A 23558-nucleotide genomic window follows, 5' to 3' on the forward strand; every position below is an offset into this window, starting at 1 on the left:
ACACACACACACACACACACACTGTAATAACAGCTAGCATCAAAGGTACAACAGTGGGCTTTTATTGAGTGATATGGACCAGTGTGAGACATCACTGTGTCTGTGTGGACACAACCTTGACCATGCTGAGATATCTATTCATCTATGTTACGTACTACAACAGGATGGACCATCATACAGGCTAATCAGCACCACATTAACACACAGGTGCACACAGGTGCACACAGGTACACACACACACACACACACACACACACACACACACACACACACACACACACACACACACACACACACACACACACACACACACACACACACAGTATTTTCCAGGATGTAATCTAATCTACTCAGGTGGATGGGTTATGGGTCTATGGTGTATTTCATTTTAATTTGATCTAATGTGTTTATCTCCTAGAATCTTCAGTAGACTCTCAGAATATTGATTGTGCTGCAACACGTTGCCCTTGTTCAATAAGTGCACCCTCAGAGACAGAAGCTATGCTTTAGAAAGCCTCAGTCTGTCAACGGAGCAAAGGGACAAGAAGGATTGAGAATCTCTCAAAACTTTGGTTTGTCTCACAACTTTTGTTGGACAGGAAATGACACTGTGGCCTGTCTCTATGTCAATGCTGACTTAAAGACACTCTCTCTTTCTCTCTCACACACAAAAATATATACACACACACACACACATGCACACACACGTACTGTAATCACTCTTCACTTTCTCTCTCTTTCTCTCTCATACACACATTTAAATGTGAATAAATAACCCAGAACTCAACATGAATAATGTTATAAACAGAATAAATTAATCTGACCCACATTCTAACTGTGTGAGCCAGTAGAGTGCAAAATACATATTCAACAATAATCATAAACAGTCTAATTCACTACTTCCCTTAAATACAAAAACAGGCTTGTACACCAACTGCAATCTAAGGTGCAAATCTACTATAATGCTATAAAGCTTGGCTATAGTCTTGGCTTCTGACTGCAACCAACAAAGCATCGTTTTTGAGGGGTTTTAACACCACCAACAAATCGTTGACAAAATGTTTGTCCCTGTTTAAAAGTGTTTCTCCAGTGTAGGGTGTGGGGCCCATCCATAATGTCCATGGTTTGGAGAGTGTTTGGTGTTGGTTTTACTCTGTGTCCAGTGTCTCTGTTAGGGTTGCACATTATTGAGAAGAGAGTGTAATATTACAGAACATCCAGATAGAATTGTACTGTTTCAGTTGGAGTGAGGTGGCAGTGTGATTGGCCAGCACGTGATTGACCCTGTGTTACTCCTTCCACATATCATTAGGTGAGAAGAGAGAGGTGAGAGGTCAGGAGTGAGAGGTTAGGGGTCAGGGCTCACAGGTCCTGCTCATGCTGCATCTGCTGCTGCATCTTCTGAAGCATCTCCTGCATCCTCCTCAACTAGAGAGAGAGAGAGAGAGAGAGAGAGAGAGAGAGAGAGAGAGAGAGAGAGAGAGAGAGAGAAGGAAGAGAGGGAGAGAGAGAGAGAGAGAGAGAGAGAGAGAGAGAAGGAAAAGAGGGAGAGAGAGAGAGAGAGAGAGGGGGGGGGAAGGGAGGGAGAGACAGAGAGAGATATAGAGGGGGGAGGAAGAGAGGGAGAGAGAGATTGAGCGAGTGAAAAGACAGAGGTATAGAGAGAGGAAAGAAAATAAGATATGCAATGTGGATACTTGCCCCACACAATGTATACTGATATGTGACTATATAGCACTATATCAATGCAATCCACTATCATATCATTATCATATAAATGTAATTGAATGAAAATGTAATCATATGAATATATAATTAACTATCCATTACCTCCTCGTCCTTCATCTTGATGAGTTTCTCTGTCTCCACGTCTGGGGTGGACAAGGGTAGGATGGGGATTGGGCTCTCCACACGGTTATCTGTATTCATTTTACTGGAATAGAGAAACAGGAGGGTTAGCTCTGATACACACACACACAAACACACACGTGCACAAACATACACCGTGCACACACACACAGAGAGAGAGAGAGAGAGAGAGACAGAGAGACAGAGAGAGAGAGAGAGAGAGAGAGAGAGAGAGAGAGAGAGAGAGAGAGAGAGAGAGAGAGAGAGAGAGAGAGAGAGAGAGAGAGAGAGAGAGAGAGAAAGAAAGAAAGCCTGTACCTGGTCATGGTGTGTATACAATGAGCCCTGTAGTTCTCATAGTGACAGTCACAGGTGATGTCCTTCAGGTCATGCATGTGGGTCCTGATCAGCATGGTCCTCAGCTTCACAAAGTCACAGTGAGACTGATTCTCCACTGCAGACACACATACAGATATGTTATGTTAATACACACACACATTAATATGTGTATACACACATTTACACATAAATGTTAACATACACACCCAACTCCCATGCACCTACCCTCTACGATGCCCCAGGGGTAGAGTCTCCCTCTGACTTTCTGACCTCTGGTCTCCACCACCATGTTACTGCCAATCACAGCAAACGGAGTGCTCTCCTAACACACACACACACACACACACACAGGTGTCAGCACGCATTTACCACACACACACACACGGACACACGCACACAATGACGGCAGCACAGATAGGCACATGCACAAACACAAAAAAAGTTATTCAGTTTAAAAAAATTGTGGAACTGCAATAATAATAATTTAGCTAATTAGCTTAAGAAACTTTCTTGGAAATGTTAGGGATGTAGATTAAAATAAAATAAGTCAACGGTGTGATCATGTGTTTTAGGCTCACCTTGAGTTCTCTGTCCTTCTGTTTGGCCTCCTCATCCTCATCAGAGTCGCAGTCTGGGAACTGGTACACCTTTATCCCAAACGTATCTATCTCCTCACGGACCTACACACACACGTGCGCACAAACGGTACTTGCACAGACACACGCACACGCACGCACACGCACACGCACAGACACACGCACAGACACGCGCACACACACACACACACACACACACACACACACATACAGACAAGGAGAGTTAAGGCTGGTTTATAATTCGTCGATAGACATGTCTGTAGACAGTTGTCGCAGTGACATCATGAACATTATATTGTCGTTCAATATCAAACTTGTCGTTATGAAAAACTATATACACAAAAAACGACAGACAGGTGGTCAAAATAGCATAACTGGTGTATTTTAACACCAATAAACCCATCTGTTTAAAAATGAATTTAGTATATGTCAATCTAGTAAACCAGCAGTGGCGACCCGGAATTCAGGGGCAGGTGAGCCCCGCAGAATCTGCAGGGAGAGCTAGGCAATTCAAGCCCCCTTAGGTGCTGACATAGATTTCCATTACAGGTGCACATCCAAGAAGGCTCAAGGTCATTGGACACAGATAAAATGATGTCAAATCACGTTATATCTACCGTAGCTTTGATTGGACTGATCATGTTACTTTCAAAATCTTAGCTAGCAAGCTAGACAAGCAGTCATCATCATGAATCACGTCAACAATCTACTGGCAAATCTTTTTCAACCCTTATCATATGAAGATAAATGATAGATAAAAGGTATCGGTGCTCATCGCCCATTGGACATAAACATTACACAACATCAGAAATCGCAAATTCAACCATGAGTGGTTTGGAAGGAATCAGTGGCTAACTACATGCGTTGCAAAGCGATCACTAGCCTGCTATTCAGTGGAGTGGGTGTGTGGTCCAAGACTGGGTTCAAGGATTTAAAACATCTGTCTGAAATTGTCTCTTTTCTAAGCTTAAAATTATAAGCATTCACTCGCAACACCATGGGCCAGAAAAGGTTGAATACATTGGCCATGCTGTCAATCCAGCATGACTTCTGCCACGTTCAAAATAACTGGAAACTTGGAACTGGAAAATCTCAGACTTCATTGAGTTCAAGACAACTGGGAACTCGGAAAAAAACTAGGTCCTACTGGGAAAATACGTTTTGAACGGTCATCAAACTCGGAATCCCAAGCCGGGAACTCAGGCTTCTTTCTAGAGCTCCGACCTGAAGATCACTAACATCATGATTCCACCTTGTTTTTTTCAGAGTTCCCAGTTGTCTTGAAAGCACCTTTGATGACAAAATTTGCCCACAAGGACCGTCGCGCCTGTTCAAGTGAGCACAGCACAACAACGGAATAAATATCTTGTATGCTGCTGCATAAATTAGCTCATGTGCTTTTCTTCAAGAGGAGGGGATACTATATAATGTTGTTGGGTATGTAACTATGAGGAGGGGATACTATATAATGTTGTTTGGTCTGTAACCATGTTTACCAGTGACAGTCTCTTCCCATTCAAATATTTATTTTCAACAAGAAGTTCAGTGATCGACCCATGTAATTCCAATTGATATTGCGAGGGTTGTTTAGTTTGTGCAATGCGCTGTCTGTGCGTCGGTATATTGTCTATAAAAGTGGATCCTCCTGATTGTATTTACTTACTTTTTAGACCACATAGGCCTAATAAAATACTTCAAATAGTAGGCTAACCTTGTCGCTCTCTCTCTCTCTCTCTCTCTCTGTGGTGACATAAAGAAAAGTCAAATGAAGGCCTAAAAATCTGGCTGAATTTGTCTGGACTAACATCTATCTGAATTTCTGCCTGTGTCTATTTTGAAAGGGCTGAACGAACAGGCCTGCCTTGTCGCAGCTCGTTTGCTTGCACTTTGTTATACTTACAGCTAAGTGTTAATGATATAAGAATAAACATTATACATTTACTGAACATAAATGTAATAATGTTTGTGTATGGTTCAAAAGTCAAAACTCATTTTGGCGTTCGTTATTATTGAAGGCCAATGCGGTTCTTATCGACTCACACAAATCCAAAAGGAGTCAGTAGAAACCACATTTGTTTAAGCAAGTCAACCATATCAGCTATGGTTTTAAAAAGTCAGCGAATGAGGCTGAATGAAGTTCGCTGCCAGACAAGGCTCCGCTGATAGGCAGGTGTAGCAGTGGTAGGGATTCACTCCATGGTGCTGAAAAGAAAGCTCTGCTGTTGGGACAGCTTTATGTAGGCCCAAACAGTTTGTGGGCACCGGTTGTCACCGTTACAGTGCAATTAATGTATTGTTTAGTGTTGTGTTGTGGCTTTGCTGGCATACATCTAAAAAAGCATGTTGATTTTCCCCCACCAAGAGTTACAATCTAAAATGGCCACTGGAAACCAGGAAACCTAAAGCAACGTTCTAAACCATGTTTTGGTTTGTTTCTAGCTTGTTAGCTAGCTAGCGTTAGCTGCCTAGCCAGTTCAAATAATGACCATATCATAGATGACAACATCTTCACTTAAGATAATTATTACAGGAAAATATTTACAAGTTAATGGTGAGCTAATGAAAGAGTGTGATGGAATAAAAGCAGGGCAATCTATCTGAGAATGTTAGAACTTGGGCACTGTCTCGTTGCTGGCTCAGTCAGGTAACCACGACCAGAACTTGTATTCTTCTGTCTGCCACAAGGAAACCGACAGTCGCAGCGACGGTCTACAGATATTCCATTTCAGTATAAATTAAATGTGGTTTTGACCAGCGACACTTGTCGCATTCTAATTGTCTACAGACATGTTGATAGACAACGTATAAACCAGCCATAGGAGTTACATCTAGGGCTGTTACGGTGGCCGTATTACCACCACACCAGCGGTCACGAGTCATGACTGCAGTCAAATTCCAAGTGAACGTTTAACCACGGTAACTAGGCATCTCCAAGCTCTGATGCTGCTGATGGTCATTAGTAGTCTACCAAACTTGCTAACTGCCCGGTACTCAGCACTCTATTGTCCCTCTAATCAATCTGACATCAATGCAAATGTGATTGAAAATCTAATCAAATACTTCATGAAAGCCCATGAGCTCATGTTGCGCAACATTTCTACAGGCTATGCAATTGCGAGAGAAAACATAGTTTTGATGGACTCTACTAAAAAAAGGAGAATCCCATCTGCTTTCTATAGGCTAGGCCTACTATATTTATTTCTCAACTTCCCTAATATTAAGCACATTGCTTCTCTTTACAACTTACCTGGCTGGGCATGAAAATAAACCACGAGGAAAAGCGTAGTCCATTTGCTATTTAAGTGCATAGATGACATTCTTTCCCGCTGCCCCTGTTTCAATACAGGTACATGATAATGGTCCCTTCTAAATCAAAACAAATTTCACACATATATTATTTAGTATATGTAAAGACAAGATTAAATCAAAAATAGTCTGATGGGTGACAATATTATCCTGTCACTTGTGAATGATGTATTATCACTTGATGCCCAGCTTGTGCAATAAGGCAAGAAATAGCACATGCCTTTTTTCCCAAACTTTTTCTAATCATAGTCGCACACCTCATGTAGCCTAGCCCATAGGCTTATATGTTTTGATAAGGTTTGTATCACAACTAAAGTGGCCAAATAACTTCTTAAAATTAAGCACATTAATCCACTTTACAAGGGGTGTAGAGTCTAACTGGCATATATAAGCAGCGCGTGAGTCTCAAGTTTGGGGAAGATAATTTTCACCTTTATAATAAAGCATTATATGAATAATCGCAATTGCGGTTACTTTTGAGAATGGTGTTTTCCCGCTAATTAATTGCATTTTGCAACGTTTGCGCTTATAGCCTATAGCGTATTGCTGCGCTTATAATGTGAAGAAATAGCCTAATAGTTTATCAACATTTTAAGCTAAACGTTCTGATCTGTTGCATCAGCCTCATTGCTTTTGAAAGTTATTTTGTAGATGTTCTAGAGGTCTGCATCAGTGGCTTGTAGGCTGTGTGGAAGCCAGGAGATGCTAAATGTGTTTATGTTAATTAACGCTCAATTACTGTGACACAGGCAGTTATTCGCAAAACAATCACTGGCTGACAAAATGTAATGACCGCCACAGCTCCAGTCACATCTTTATCTCAAGATGATCAATCTCTTCACAAACCTGGGGAGAGAGATCATGAGGAGCAGAGTCAGGAACAAACACAATACTATCACAGTACCAGTCAGTATGTACACAGTACCAGTCAGTATGTACACAGTACCAGTCAGTACGTACACAGTATCAGTCAGTATGTACACAGTACCAGTCAGTATGTACACAGTATCAGTCAGTATGTACACAGTACCAGTCAGTATGTACACAGTACCAGTCAGTATGACATAGTACCAGTCAGTATGTACACATTACCAGTGTTAAGCCTGCTCCCGCTCTTCCCCCCTGGCACTCGAGGGTGCCAGGCTCCCCAGCATTGCACACTCCTGCCACCATCATTACGCACACCTACCTTCCCCCGTCACACGCATCAGCGATTATTGGACTCACCTGTACTCAATCACCTGTCATTACCTCCCCTATATCTGTCTGTTCCCCCGCTCTGTTCCCTGCTTCAGCATTAGCTGTCGTTTTGTACCCGTGTGCTGACGCTGTTCCTGTCTTGGTCCTTGTCTGTTTAAAGATTAAATGTTGACTCCCCATACCGGCTTCTCATCTCCGTCATCGGTCCTTACAATCAGTCAGTATGTACACAGTACCAGTCAGTATGTACACAGTACCAGTCAGAATGAACACAGTACCAGTCAGTATGTACACAGTACCAGTCAGAATGAACACAGTACCAGTCAGTATGTTCACAGTACCAGTCAGTATGAACACAGTACCAGTCAGAATGAACACAGTACCAGTCAGTATGTACACAGTACCAGTCAGAATGAACACAGTACCAGTCAGTATGTACACAGTACCAGTCAGAATGAACACAGTACCAGTCAGTATGTACACAGTACCAGTCAGTATGTACCAGTGGTGGAAAAAGTACTCAATTGTCATACTTGAGTAAAAGTAAAGATACCTTAATAGAAAATTACTCAAGTAAAAGTGAAAGTCAACCAGTAAAATACTACTTGAGTAAAAGTCTAAAAGTATTTGATTTTACATTTCCTTAAGTATTAAAAGTAAATGGAGTTGCTAAAATGTACTTAAGTATCAAAAGTAAAAATATATATATAATTTCAAATTCCTTATATTAAGCAAACCAGATGGCACAATTTTCTTGTATTTTTTTTATTGACAGTTAGCCAGGGACACACTCCAACACTTAGACATAATTTACAAACTAAGCATTTGTGTTTAGTGAGTCTGCCAGATCAGAGGCAGTAGGGATGAGCAGGGATGTTTTCTTGATAAGTGTGTGAATTGGACCATTTTCCTGTCAAAATGTAACAAGTACTTTTGGGTGTCAGGGAAAATGTAATGAGTAAAAAGTACATTATTTTCTTTAGGAATGTAGTGAAGTAAAAGTAAGCATTGCCAAAAATATAAATAGTAAAGTAAAGTACAGATACCCCAAAAAACTACTTAAGTAGTACTTGAAAGTATTTTTACTTAAGTACTTTACACCACTGGTATGTACACAGTACCAGTCAGTATATACACAATACCAGTCAGTATGTACACAGTACCAGTCAGTAAATACACAGTACCAGTCAGTATGTACACAGTACCAGTCAGTATGTACATAGTATCAGTCAGTACAGTATGTATATAGTCACAGCTTATTCATGTCATTGTAATCTGTCTCACCCGGTCTTTAAGTTTCCTGATCTCGTTGGGAGTAAGGCAGTCAGATTTAGAGATGAGAGGAACCACGTTGACCTTGTCCTGCAGGGCCTTCATAAACTCTATATCGACTGGACGAAGCCTGTAGAGAGATACACGCCAGGGCTTAGTGTGTGTGTGTGTGTGTGTGTGTGTGTGTGTGTGTGTGTGTGTGTGTGTGTGTGTGTGTGTGTGTGTGTGTGTGTGTGTGTGTGTGTGTGTGTGTGTGTGTGTGTGTGTGTGTGTGTGTGTGTGTGTGTGTGTGTGTGTGTGTGTGTGTGTGTGTGTGTGTGTGTGTGTGTGTGTGTGTGTGCGAGTGTGTGTGCGAGTGTGTGTGTTACCCGTGTCCAAAGGGTGGTATGAAGTAGAGGCAGCAGTGGACTCTGTTGTCCTGGATATTCTTCCTGTTCAGTCCACTCTCATCTCTGAAGTACTGCTCAAACTGCTGGTCAATGTAATCTGTGATTGGCCTCCAACTGTAACACACACACACACACACATGCGCACAGCGAAATGTCAATACCACTGCTCGATGTACAGTACCAGTCAAAAGTTTGGACACCTTCTCATTCAAGGATATTTCTTTATTTTTACTATTTTCTACATTGTAGAATGATAGAGAAGTCATCAAAACTATGAAATAACACATATGGAATTATGTAGTAAGCAAATCGAAAATATATTTTATATTTGAGATTCTTCAAAGTAGCCCCCCTTTGCCTTGATGACAGCTTTGCACACTCTTGGCATTCTCTCAACCAGCTTCATGAGCTAGTCATCTGGAATCAATTTCCATTAACAGGTGTGCCTTGTTAAAAGTTAATTTGTGGAATTTCTTCCCTTCTTAATGTATTTGAGCCAATCAGTTGTTTTGTGACAAGGTAGGGGTGGTATACAGAAGATAACCCTATTTGGTAAAAGACCAAGTCCATATTATGGCAAGAACAGCTCAAAAAAGCAAAGAGAAATGACAGTCCATCATTACTTTAAGACATGAAGGTCAATCAATTCGGAAAATTTCAAGAACTTTGAACGTTTCTTCAAGTGCAGTCACAAAAACCATAAAGCGCTATGATGAAACTGGCTCTCATGAGGACCGCCACAGGAAAGGAAGACCCAGAGTTACCTCTGCTGCAGAATTACCTGCCTCAGAAATTGCAGCCCAAATAAATGCTTCACAGAGTTCAAGTAACAGACACATCACAACATCAACCATTCAGAGGAGACTGAGTGAATCAGGCCTTCATGGTCGAATTGCTGCAAAGAAACCACTACTAAATGACACCGATAAGAAGAAGAGACTTGCTTGGGCCATGAAACATAGGCAATGGACATTAGACTGGTGGAAATCTGTCCTTTGGTCTGATAAGTCCAAATTTGAGATTTTTGGTTCCAACTGCCGTGTCTTTGTGAGACACAGAGTAGGTGAACGTATGATCTCCGCATGTGTGATTCCCACCGTGAAGCATGAAGGAGGAGGTGTGATGGTGTGGGGGTGCTTTGCTGGTGACACTGTCGTGATTTATTTAGAATTCAAGGCACACTTAACCAGCATGGCTACCACAGCATTCTGCATCTATAGGTCATTTCATCTGGGTTGTGCTTAGTTGAACTATCATTTGTTTTTCAACAGGACAATGACCCAACACACCTCCAGGCTTTGTAAGGGCTATTTGACCAAGAAGGATAGTGATGGAGAGCTGCATCAGATGACCTGGCCTCCACAATCACCCGACCTCAACCCAATTGAGATGGTTTGGGATGAGTTGGACCGCAACGTGAAGGAAAAGCAGCCAACAAGTGCTCAGCAAATGTGGGAACTCCATCAAGACTGTTGGAAAAGCATTCCTCATGAAGCTGGTTGAGAGAATGCCAAGAGTGTGCAAAGCTGTCATCAAGACAAAGGGTGGCCACTTTGAAGAATCTAAAATCTAAAATTTAGTTTAATTTGTTTTGCACTTTTTTGGTTACTACATGATTCTATATGTGTTATTTCATAGTTTTGATGTCTTCACTATTATTCTACAATGTAGTAAATAGTAAAAATAAAGAAAAACCCTTGAATGAGTAGGTGTGTCCAAACTTTTGACTGGTACTGTATGTGATCATATTGTATGTGATACCCCTCCAGCTACAACACGCACACAGCACACACACATATATGCACACACACAACACACACACACTCACCACTCAGTGTTGTTGACTGCGTCTCCAAACCCTGGTGTGTCTACGATGGTCAGTTTCAGTTTAACTCCTTTTTCCTCTATGTCCACCGTGTGCTTAGTGATCTCCACTGTCTGACTGATACGCTCTGGAATGGAGAGAGAGAGAGAGAGAGAGAGAGAGGTCCAATACAACATCCACTATGTGTTCTACACTGTGTGATACACTCTGAGAGGAACAGCAACAACTGAACTCACCCTCAGCATTGAGTAGTTTCCTGTCCTTGTGCAGGTCTGTGAGGAAAAGGCTGTTGACCAGAGTAGATTTACCCAGACCAGACTCTCCTACAACACATACACACACCCACATACCCAACACATACATCAGTCAGCATCAGTCAAAAGCATCAATCAACACACTGTGGGAGTGTGATTGTGCATCTCTTGCCTGCCACCATGAGGGTGAAGTCAAACCCCTTCTTGACTGACTTCCTGTGGACCTGGTTGGGGAGGGTGGCAAACCCCACATACTCCTTCTCCTGGAGGAAACACACACACACAGGTATAAACACATGTGCATTAGAAGCAGGTCAATCTTGAAACACCCACCCACCACACACACACACCAGGACTGTGAAGGGCTGAAACAGTGCAGTACAGGTCCTGAGGGCATGCTCTCTCTCTCTCTCCCTCTGCCTCCCATCACAGCTCTCCTTCAATAAAACATGACAGGAATTCTGGGAATGCCCTATTAATTAACACGGAAATCCTGCTGGAGGACAGAGTTGGGAGAGGAGGAGAGGAGAAGAGGAGAGGAGATGGGGAGGAGAGGCTGAGGGTGACAGGGGTGAGGGGCAGTGATGGAGGGATGAAGAAGGGAGGAATGAGGAGAGCTGAAAGAGTGATTACTGTTGTCAGGACTGTAGGAGATATAGCCTGATACAGCCCAGCCAGCAGTTTCATTAGCTCATCTACTATGGAATCTTCCAGAACAAAGACTGGATGTCCTGAGGTGATGCTGCTCTTGCTGTGTGGTGCGTGTGTGCGTGTGTGTGTGTGTGCGTGTGTGTGTGTTTGTGTGTGTGTGTGTGTGTGTGTGTGTGTGTGTGTGTGTGTGTGTGTGTGTGTGTGTGTGTGTGTGTGTGTGTGTGTGTGTGTGTGTGTGTGTGTGTGTGTGTGTGTGTGTGTGTGTGTGTGTGTGTGTGTGTGTGTGTGCGCCTGCGAGTGTCCTGCTTCTTACATGTTAACATTTCATATGTCACTGCGCTCCGCTGCAATATTACAACAGATCTGAGCACACATTAAGCTCTGTGAGACTATCTGTACCTTTGACTCCTTGTTACATAAAGGGCTGCATCATGTGGCAGAGGGTTCATGTGAAATATCAAAGGAAATGACTTGTCTGAATTCAACAACACAGAGATATGCAGCAGAAGAGAGGGGGTTACAGAGATAGGGAGAGAGAGACACAGAGAGAGAGAGAGAGAGAGAGAGAGAGAGAGAGAGAGAGAGAGAGAGAGAGAGAGAGAGAGAGAGAGAGAGAGAGAGAGAGAGAGAGAGAGAGAGAGAGAGAGAGAGAGAGAGAGAGAGAGAGAGAGAGACGTAGAACACCAAATAATGCATGCAGAGCAGAATTAGGCCAATACCCGCTAATTATCAAAATCCAGAAAAGAGATGTTAAATTCTACAACCATCTAAAAGGAAGCGATTCCCAAACCTTCCATAACAAAGCCATCACCTACAGACAGATGAACCTGGAGAAGAGTCCCCTAAGCAAGCTGGTCCTGGGGCTCTGTTCACAAACACAAACACACCCCACAGAGTCCCAGGACAGCAACACAATTAGACCCAACCAAATCATGAGAAAACAAAATGATAATTACTTCACAAATTGGAAAGAATCAACAAAAAAACAGAGCAAACTAGAATGCTATTTGGCCCTAAACAGAGAGTACACAGTGGCAGAATACCTCCCCACTGTGACTGACCCAAACTAAAGGAAAGCTTTGACTATGTATAGACTCAGTGACCATAGCCTTACTATTGAGAAATGCATAGGCAGACCTGGCTCACAAGAGAAGACAGGCTATGTGCACACTGCCCACAAAATGAGGTGGAAACTGAGCTGCACTTCCTAACCTCCTGCCAAATGTATGACCATATTAGAGACACATATTTCCCTCAGATTACACAGATCCACAAAGAATTCGAAAACAAATCCAATTTTGATAAACTCCCATATCTACTGGGTGAAATTCCACAGTGTGCCATCACAGCAGCAAGATTTGTGACCTGTTGCCACAAGAAAAGGGCAACCAGTGAAGAACAAACACCATTGTAAATACAACCCATATTTATGTTTATTTATTTTAACTTGTGTGCTTTAACCATTTGTACATTGTTACAACACTGTATATATATAATATGACATTTGTCATGTCTTTATTGTTTTGAAACTTCTGTATGTGTAATGTTTACTGTTAATTTGTATTGTTTATTTCACTTTTGTATATTATCTACCTCACTTGCTTTGGCAATGTTAACACATGTTTCCCATGCCAATAAAGCCCCTTGAATTGAATTGAATTGAATTGAATTGAGAGAGAGAGAGAGAGAGAGAGAGAGTGTGTGTGTGTGTGTGTGTGTGTGTGTGTGTGTGTGTGTATGTATGTGTGTATGTATGTATGTGTATATATATATATATATATATATTATTTTGTATTGTTTTCAATGTACTTTACTCAAACCAGTGAATATCACTTATTATAAATGAGATCATTAACTATCAGCTCTTGGAAAGTTTACTACCATCAATCAAACATAAAAATGTTAAACGGGGCCGAGACTCAGGTGGAATCATCATTTGGCATAAGCAGGACTTGGCACTGAATGAAATGAAAAAAGGTACCAGTCACATTTGGCTAAAACTTAACAAAGGTACAATCTATTGTGACAATGATGTGTACATATGTGCAGCTTATGCTCCTCCTTCAGATTCACCATATTATGATGATCAGTTTTTTGACAATCTCCATACAGAAATCATTACATTTCAGGCAGAGGGTAAAGTGCTTCTTTGTGGAGATTTCAATGCAAGAACAGGTTCTGAGCCTGACTACACTGATGCGGGAGGTAACCACCACATATTTGGTCACCCCTCCTTGTACAGCAGCCCTATTATAAATAATAGAAACAGTCCTGACCAAATACTGAACAAAAATGGGAAGGAGTTAGTGCATCTCTGTCGAGCCTTAGGCCTGTACATGCTTAATGGTAGAATCAGAGGGGACTCTTTAGGTCAGTTTACTTACTGCTCAGCTCTTGGGACAAGTGTAGTCGATTATGCCATCACGGACATTGACCCCTCCTCCATTAGTGCATTCACTGTCAGACCACAGACACCATTGTCAGATCACAGTCAGATCAACGTGTTTTTGAAGAAATTAACCGGCAATATTCATTCAAAAAAACTGCCCAATAAACTCTTCAACATAAACCAATCATACAGATGGGCTCCAAACAGTGCAGAGGGATTCATTGAAACATTGAACTCAAAAGAAATGATGAACTCTATACAGTTTTTCAATAACTCACAATACCAAAACAATAAAGATGGTGTCAATTCGGCTACTCTAAACATCAACTGCATATTCCAAAAAGCAGCATCGAAAGCAAATTTGAGAAAACCAAAGAAATGCAACATCAGAAACAAAAAACAAAATGTTTCTGACAAATGGTTTGATAATGAATGTAAAACAATTAGAAAACACCTAAGACAAATGTCAAACAAAAAACATAAGCAGCAAAACAACCCAGAGCTACGATATGAATACTTTGAAACTCTGAAACAGTATAAACATACACTGAAACGCAAGAAACTGAATTATACCAACAAGACACTTGATGAAATTGAAAACGCAATTGACCAAAATCAGTTCTGGGACATGTGGAACAATTTAAGCACAACAAAGCCACAAGAATTAGCCATACAAGATGTAGGAATTTGGAAAACTTATTTTGATAATCTATACAAAAACATCCCACAAAAAGACTTAAAACAGAACCAATTAGAAATTAAAGAAAAATTGAAAATCCTTGAATCAGTCATTAAAAATAACCAAAATCCATTAGATTACCCAATAACCCAACAAGAACTAAATGAAAAGCTCAAATCTATTAAATCAAAGAAGGCTTGTGGTCTAGACAACATCAGAAATGAAATGCTGAAAAACAGCACACCTGAGTTGCAAAATGCTGTGCTTAAATTGTTCAACATGGTTTTAACTTCTGGCTGCTTCCCTGATGTCTGGAACCAGGGGCTCATCTCCCCTATCCACAAAAGTGGAGACAAATCAGACCCCAATAATTACAGGGGAATTTGTGTAAACAGTAACTTGGGAAAGGTTTTCTGTAGCATTTTGAATTCAAGAATCCAAACCTTTCTTCAAGAAAAAAATGTAATAACTAAATGTCAAATTGGCTTTCTCCCTAACCATCGCACTACTGACCATATATACACCTTACACACACTAATTAATAAACACGTCCACCAAAAAAAAGAGGGCAAAATCTTTGCTTGCTTTATTGACTTTAAAAAAGCATTTGATTCTATTTGGCACGAAGGGCTATTCTACAAAATTCTACAAAGTGGGCTTGGTGGTAAGGTGTATGACTTAATAAAATGTATGTACACAGAAAATAAGTGTGCAATAAAAATCAAAAACCAAAGAACAGAATTCTTTTCACAATGTCGAGGTGTGAGACAAGGCTGTAGTTTGAGTCCAAATCTTTTCAACATTTATATCAATGAATTAGCAGACATGTTGGACCATTCTCCAGCCCCAGGACTCACACTATTTGACACAGAGGTGAAATACCTGCTATATGCTGATGACTTGGTACTTCTATCACCAACCAAAGAAGGTCTTCAACAGAACATTAATATTCTAGAGCAATATTGCCATAATTGGGCCCTGGCAGTAAATTTCCCAAAAACTAAAATCATGATTTTCCAAAAACAAAACAGATGTCAGAAACACAAATATAAATTCACCCTGAACAACACCATAATTGAACACACAAAAAATTACACCTACCTTGGTCTGACCATATCTGCATCGGGAAACTTTAATATGGCAGTGAATGCACTCAAAGAAAAAGCCCGCAGAGCATTGTATGCAATAAAAATGAAATTATTCAAAATCAACATCCCAATTAGAATTTGGACCAAAATATTTGACAGTGTAATCCTACCAATAGCTCTTTACGGAAGTGAGGTTTGGGGGCCACTCAATAAACTGGACTTTAAAATGTGGGACAAACATCCAATTGAAACCCTACATGCAGAATTCTGTCGGAAAATCCTACAAGTCCAGAGAAATACACCAACTAATGCATGTAGGGCAGAATTGGGCCGCTTTCCAGTAATAATAAAAATACAGAAAAGATCATTAAAATTTTGGCTACATCTAAATTCAAGTCCAAATTCGAGTCTGCAATTTAAAGCACTTCAAACCCAAGAACTGAGCCCAGAAACGAGCCCTCTCAGTCAGCTGGTGTTGGACCTAACCAACCAAGCTGACACCGGCACTGCTTCAAAAGAAAGAATTCCAATAAACAAAATCATGAACCAATCAAAGGACTCATATTTACAACATTGGAAAAACGAAACAAAATCCCAAAGCCGACTAAATTGCTATCTGACCCTAAACAGAGAATATGAATTGGCTAAATATCTCTACTCTGTCAGAGATTCGAAGCAGAGACAGATCCTTACCAAGTACAGGCTGAGTGACCACCGATTGGCAATAGAAACCGGCAGACATAAAAAGACATGGCTACCCAAAGAGGAGCGTGTATGTGGTCACTGCACGACAGGGGAGGTAGAAACAGAGATGCACTTTCTCCTTTACTGTGATAAATATTCCTCACCAAGAGATTCATTATTCACAGAAATGACTACATTTATTCCAAATTTTAACTTATTAAACCCAGAGGAAAAACTAAAAATACTCATGGGCGAAGGAGCAATGGCTCCTCTTGCAGCCAAATATGTATTTGCCTGCCATAGCCTGAGGGACACTGAATAATAACATCTGCATAGTAAGCAGTAACTTACTTATTATGACTGTTATTGTTATTACTGTTATTGTTATTAGTATTATTATTGTTGTTTATCATTCCAAATAGTAATGGTATGGGTGGTAATGGTAATGATAGCAGTTTAATGATAGTGGTGGTGGTAGTGGTGCATTACACCATACATTACATTCGACTATTGACTGTTACCATTTTATTGTTACTATTTTTTATATTTAATTTTGTATTATTATTTACTGCCATTCTATATTATTATTTGCCATTGTTTTAATTGTATTACAATGTATATTGTATACATTGTTGCTTTGGCAATATTGACACAATGTTTTTCATGCCAATAAAGCAGCTTGAATTTGAATTTGAATTTGAGAGAGAGAGAGAGAGAGAGAGAGAGAGAGAGAGAGAGAGAGAGAGAGAGAGAGAGAGAGAGAGAGAGAGAGAGAGAGAGAGAGAGAGAGAGAGAGAGAGAGAGAGAGAGAGAGAGAGGCCAAACCCCGACCAACAACATTGGACACTTTATGGAACAAAAAGCCTTCACTATATCATCCTGGAATATCCAAGGTCTGAGGTCATCTGCCTTTGGCCTAAAGAGCAGGAACCCGGACTTCACCAAAGAAATCGGTAATGCAGACATTGTCATCCTGCAAGAAACATGGTATAGAGGAGACGGACCCACTGGTTGCCCTCTAGGTTACAGAGAGCTGGTAGTCCCATCCACCAAACTACCAGGTGTGAAACAGGGAAGGGACTCAGGGGGAATGCTAATTTGGTATAGAGCAGACCTAACTCACTCCATTAAATTAATCAAAACAGGAACATTTTACATTTGGCTTGAAATTCAAAAGGAAATTATCTTAACAGAGAAAAATGTCCTCCTGTGTGCTACCTATATCCCCCCACTAGAATCCCCATACTTTAATGAAGACAGCTTCTCCATCCTGGAGGGGGAAATCAATCATTTCCAGGACAGGGACATGTATTAGTCTGTGGCGACCTAAATGCCAGAACTGGACAGGAACCTGACACCCTCAGCACACAGGGGGACAAACACCTACCTGGAGGTGACAGCATTCCCTCCCCCATATGCCCACCTAGGCACAACTATGACAACATAACCAACAAAAACGGGTCACAACTCCTGCAGCTCTGTCGCACGCTGGGTATGTACATAGTCAATGGTAGGCTTCGAGGGGACTCCTATGGTAGGTACACCTATAGCTCATCTCTTGGCAGTAGCACTGTAGACTACTTTATCACTGACCTCAACCCAGAGTCTCTCAGAGCGTTCACAGTCAGCCCACTGACACCCCTATCAGACCACAGCAAAATCACAGTCTACTTGAACAGAGCAATACTCAATCATGAGGCATCAAAGCCAAAGGAACTGAGTAACATTAAGAAATGCTATAGATGGAAGGAATGCAGTTTGGAAACCTACCAAAAAACAATTAGGCAACAGCAAATTCAATCCCTTTTAGACAACTTCCTGGGTAAAACGTTCCACTGCAATAGTGAAGGTGTAAACTTGGCAGTAGAAAATCTTAACAGTATATTTGACCTCTCAGCTTCCCTATCAAATCTAAAAATCTCAAATAGAAAACCGAAGAAAATGAACAACAATGACAAATGGTTTGATAAAGAATGCAAAAATCTAAGAAAGAAATTGAGAAACCTGTCCAACCAAAAACATAGAGACCCGGAAAACCTGAGTCTACGCCTTCACTATGGTGAATCACTAAAACAATACAGAAATACACTACGGAAAAAGAAGGAACAGCACGTCAGAAATCAGCTCAATGTAATTGAAGAATCCATAGACTCTAACCAATTCTGGGAAAATTGGAAAACACTAAACAAACAACAACACGAAGAATTATCTATCCAAAATGGAGATGTATGGGTAAACCACTTCTCCAATCTTTTTGGCTCTATAACAAAGAATAAAGAGCAAAAACATATACATGGTCAAATACAAATCCTAGAATCAACTATTAAAGACTACCAGAACCCACTGGATTCTCCAATTACCTTGAATGAGTTACAGGACAAAATAAAAACCCTCCAACCCAAAAAGGCCTGTGGTGTTGATGGTATCCTTAATGAAATGATCAAATATACAGACAACAAATTCCAATTGGCTATATTAAAACTCTTTAACATCGTCCTTAGCTCTGGCATCTTCCCCAATATTTGGAACCAAGGACTGATCACCCCAATCCACAAAAGTGGAGACAAATTTGACCCCAATAACTACCGTGGAATATGCGTCAACAGTAACCTTGGGAAAATACTCTGCATTATCATTAACAGCAGACTCGTACATTTCCTCAATGAAAACAATGTACTGAGCAAATGTCAAATTGGCTTTTTACCAAATTACCGTACAACAGACCATGTATTCACCCTACACACCCTAATTGACAACCAAACAAACCAAAACAAAGGCAAAGTCTTCTCATGCTTTGTTGATTTCAAAAAAGCCTTCGACTCAATTTGGCATGAGGGTCTGCTATACAAATTGATGGAAAGTGGTGTTGGGGGTAAAACATACGACATTATAAAATCCATGTACACAAACAACAAGTGTGCGGTTAAAATTGGCAAAAAACACACACATTTCTTCTCACAGGGTCGTGGGGTGAGACAGGGATGCAGCTTAAGCCCCACCCTCTTCAACATATATATCAACGAATTGGCGCGGGCACTAGAACAGTCTGCAGCACCCGGTCTCACCCTACTAGAATCCGAAGTCAAATGTCTACTGTTTGCTGATGATCTGGTGCTTCTGTCACCAACCAAGGAGGGCCTACAACAGCACCTAGATCTTCTGCACAGATTCTGTCAGACCTGGGCCCTGACAGTAAATCTCAGTAAGACCAAAATAATGGTATTCCAAAAAAGGTCCAGTCGCCAGGACCACAAATTCCATCTAGACACCGTTGCCCTAGAGCACACAAAAAACTATACATACCTCGGCCTAAACATCAGCACCACAGGTAGCTTCCACAGAGCTGTGAACGATCTGAGAGACAAGGCAAGAAGGGCATTCTATGCCATCAAAAGGAACATAAATTTCAACATACCAATTAGGATCTGGCTAAAAATACTTGAATCAGTCATAGAGCCCATTGCCCTTTATGGTTGTGAGGTCTGGGGTCCGCTCACCAACCAAGATTTCACAAAATGGGACAAACACCAAATTGAGACTCTGCATGCAGAATTCTGCAAAAATATCCTCCGTGTACAACGTAGAACACCAAATAATGCATGCAGAGCAGAATTAGGCCGATACCCACTAATTATCAAAATCCAGAAAAGAGCCGTTAAATTCTACAACCACCTAAAAGGAAGCGATTCCCAAACCTTCCATAACAAAGCCATCACCTACAGAGAGATGAACCTGGAGAAGAGTCCCCTAAGCAAGCTGGTCCTAGGGCTCTGTTCACAAACACAAACACACCCCACAGAGCCCCAGGACAACAGCACAATTAGACCCAACCAAATCATGAGAAAACAAAAAGATAATTACTTGACACATTGGAAAGAATTAACAAAAAAACAGAGCAAACTAGAATGCTATTTGGCCCTAAACAGAGAGTACACAGTGGCAGAATACCTGACCACTGTGACTGACCCAAACTTAAGGAAAGCTTTGACTATGTACAGACTCAGTGAGCATAGCCTTGCTATTGAGAAAGGCCGCCGTAGGCAGACATGGCTCTCAAGAGAAGACAGGCTATGTGCTCACTGCCCACAAAATGAGGTGGAAACTGAGCTGCACTTCCTAACCTCCTGCCCAATGTATGACCATATTAGAGAGACATATTTCCCTCAGATTACACAGATCCACAAAGAATTTGAAAACAAATCCAATTTTGATAAACTCCCATATCTACTGGGTGAAATTCCACAGTGTGCCATCACAGCAGCAAGATTTGTGACCTGTTGCCACAAGAAAAGGGCAACCAGTGAAGAACAAACACCATTGTAAATACAACCCATATTTATGCTTATTTATTTTAACTTGTGTGCTTTAACCATTTGTACATTGTTACAACACTGTATATATATAATATGACATTTGTAATGTCTTTCTTGTTTTGAAACTTCTGTATGTGTAATGTTTACTGTTAATTTGTATTGTTTATTTCACTTTTGTGTATTATCTACCTCACTTGCTTTGGCAATGTTAACACATGTTTCCCATGCCAATAAAGCCCCTTGAATTGAATTGAATTGAATTGAGAGAGAGAGAGAGAGAGAGAGAGAGAGAGAGAGAGAGAGAGAGAGAGAGTGGAGGATTGTGACTGGGTACTGCAGTGTAGTGCAACATCTATGATATTATACAGGATGTAAGCATCTAGTAGTAGGCCAACTCCTTATGGGAGCAGCAGGAGAACTCGGCCAGGGGGAGAGAGAGGGGGTGTAGAGAGGGGGAACAAAGATAATGTGGATAGAGATTGGGAGGAGAGAGAGCATAGGGATAGAGAGGGAGAGATTGGAAGAGAGAAAGCCCATCCGTCTCTTTGATTTCATGCTACTGTATCCCCTCTGGCAGTGCTGAAAGACAATCGCATTAGCAGGGGTTGCTATGGAGACAGCTAACGAGGATCCAAAATTACAGTGGCCAATTTGGTGTTTAAAGAATTGAGTAAATCCTGCACACCCAGCTCTCTTTGGGAGCTTGGAGGACTGCCAACCCTGTACTAGAGAGTTGTAAGATGAGCAGTGAACACCTTAGCAGACAGCAGGATGTAAGCAGACAGCCACCGAGGTGGAGATCACAGAAGGTTGGTGGCACCTTCATTGGGGAGTCCGGGCTTGTGGTAATGGCTGGAGCGGAATTGTATCAAATACATGGTTTCTTCGTGTTTTATGCCATTCCATTTACTCTGTTCCAGCCATTATTATGAGCCGTCTTCCCCTTAGCAGCCTGGTGGAGACCCATAGAGAAATCTATAGAGACACCTGTCTCTGTGATCTGTGCACAGCTGGAATGAATGAGCAGACCACCTCTGGGCTCACACCCCTGGTAATCAAACAGACAACACAATAAAACTGTGTGTGTGTGTGTGTGTGTGTGTGTGCGTGCGTGCGTGCGTGCGTGCGTGCGTGTGTGTGTGTGTGTGTGTGTCTGTCTGTGAAAAGATCGAACAATACATGGTGCCTGTCCTAATTGGGGTCACGGAGCAGATTTAGTCTTTATGTTCTCTAGTGCAGCAATTGGCTGCAGCTCCCGCTCGCTGCCGCGATGAAACATAAAACATCATACAAAAGATAAACCGCACTATGCAGGCGTAATGCGGTCATTCATAATAGGGTAGTAATTGCTTCAAAGGTGCCATATAGGAGGAAATATTCCTCTCTTTCTGAATTTATTCAATCTAATTTCAGATGTGGTAATACAATTTCGATTATTGCCTAATTTGTACATGACTAGATTATGAATAGATAATGAAATTCGAACCGCACTTTGCAGTATTTACCATGCACATGCCACACAGACAGACTAGTCATGGGCCGATAGAGCTGTTATAAACGGTTACCTCTCTTCCATCCTCTGTTAATGGAAACGGTATCCGTTGGAGTTATATTCCATTGGAGGCGGCAACGGCAGCACGAGAGACACGGTGGGGCAGATTAAAGACGGAGATGGAGCCGCATCGAGTCATAGCGATGGGCGCGTGAGCGTAGAGAAAAAATAAAAGGTTATAGCAAATAGATAAAGCACAGTTATCTTTATTAATAATTATATGTTACAAATCATTATCAATGTGCCATTAACTGATTGGCGATCAGCTGGAGAAGTGCGCGTAGGCCTACCTGATCTGAGTGCTCGGCTCTTGTACCTGGTGTTGCTCGTCATCTTGGTTGCAAAAACAGCTGGATAAGGTCGCGCGCCCGCGTTCACGATGGGCTACAGTGTGGGCAGTCACTAAAATAGTAGTTATGTTTTATTAGATTACAGACTTGACCTGATTAGAAACAGATGAATGACATAGCATTGGAAAAGTGTAAGCTATTGTGCATTTTTAGATTGCATTTTCAAGACACTTATATCTTAATGAAAACATATAGGCAAATAGGCCATATTAAAAACAAGAACATGGAATCTCAAAAATCTCAAAAAGAGTGCTTTTTTCGTAATTGTAGCAGATAAACACAAGAAGAGCACTATACAACAAACAATCTCTATAAATATAGCCTAAAGCCAGAGAGATACATGAAAAATACTGCATTTATTTGACATTATTGTCGAGTACAAAACAAACAATAGCCTAGTTTTCTGTCATCTTGAGACCTCAGTGAATTACATTTGTCAGAACTGTGTCAAGTTGTAGTTGGTTGTTATGGCCACAGAGTGGTAGTCTAACACCAGTCCTAAACCAGCAGATCTATGAAGGGCTTTGGCCGTTATCTGACAAGTAGAGTAGAGGGGGCTGTATCATCACAATGGAAGAGCTGAGAGAGAGAAACTGCCTGCCAAATGTATGACCATATTAGAGACACATATTTCCCTCAGATTACACAGATCCACAAAGAATTCAAAAACAAAGCCGATTCTGATTAACTCCCATATCTACTGGGTGAAATACCGCAGTGTGCCATCACAGCAGCAAGATTTGTGACCTGTTGCCACAAGAAAAGGTCAACCAGTGAAGAACAAACACCATTGTAAATAAAACACATATTTATGTTTATTTAT

The 23558-nt window shown here is 41.2% G+C and overlaps 1 protein-coding gene across 1 annotated transcript; it reads right to left on the reverse strand.

Annotated features, from left to right (window-relative positions):
- Positions 1-41: 41 nt before the first annotated feature.
- On the reverse strand, positions 42-22690 carry LOC139544152 (septin-5-like). Its single transcript, XM_071350952.1, has 11 exons — positions 22399-22690; positions 11202-11292; positions 11012-11098; positions 10779-10902; positions 8930-9064; positions 8574-8691; positions 2766-2867; positions 2413-2509; positions 2167-2302; positions 1831-1933; positions 42-1428 (listed from the first exon to the last, which is right to left on the reverse strand). Exons 2-11 carry the CDS (start codon positions 11209-11211, stop codon positions 1363-1365), a joined length of 978 nt encoding a protein of 325 aa, XP_071207053.1. The 5' UTR covers positions 11212-11292; positions 22399-22690; the 3' UTR covers positions 42-1362.
- Between the last annotated feature and the right edge of the window lie 868 nt (positions 22691-23558).

The sequence above is a fragment of the Salvelinus alpinus genome, chromosome 18, assembly GCF_045679555.1.
Source record: "Salvelinus alpinus chromosome 18, SLU_Salpinus.1, whole genome shotgun sequence".
Classification (NCBI taxonomy): domain Eukaryota; kingdom Metazoa; phylum Chordata; class Actinopteri; order Salmoniformes; family Salmonidae; genus Salvelinus; species Salvelinus alpinus.

Bases quoted from the DNA above. Each gene is read 5' to 3' on its own strand.
- LOC139544152 (XM_071350952.1), bottom strand. The intron at 8,692-8,929 runs GTAACACACACA...ATCTCTCTACAG, and splicing joins ATACCACCCTTTGGACACGG to GCTTCGTCCAGTCGATATAG. The intron at 2,303-2,412 runs GTAGGTGCATGG...GTGTGTCTGCAG, and splicing joins CCCCTGGGGCATCGTAGAGG to TGGAGAATCAGTCTCACTGT.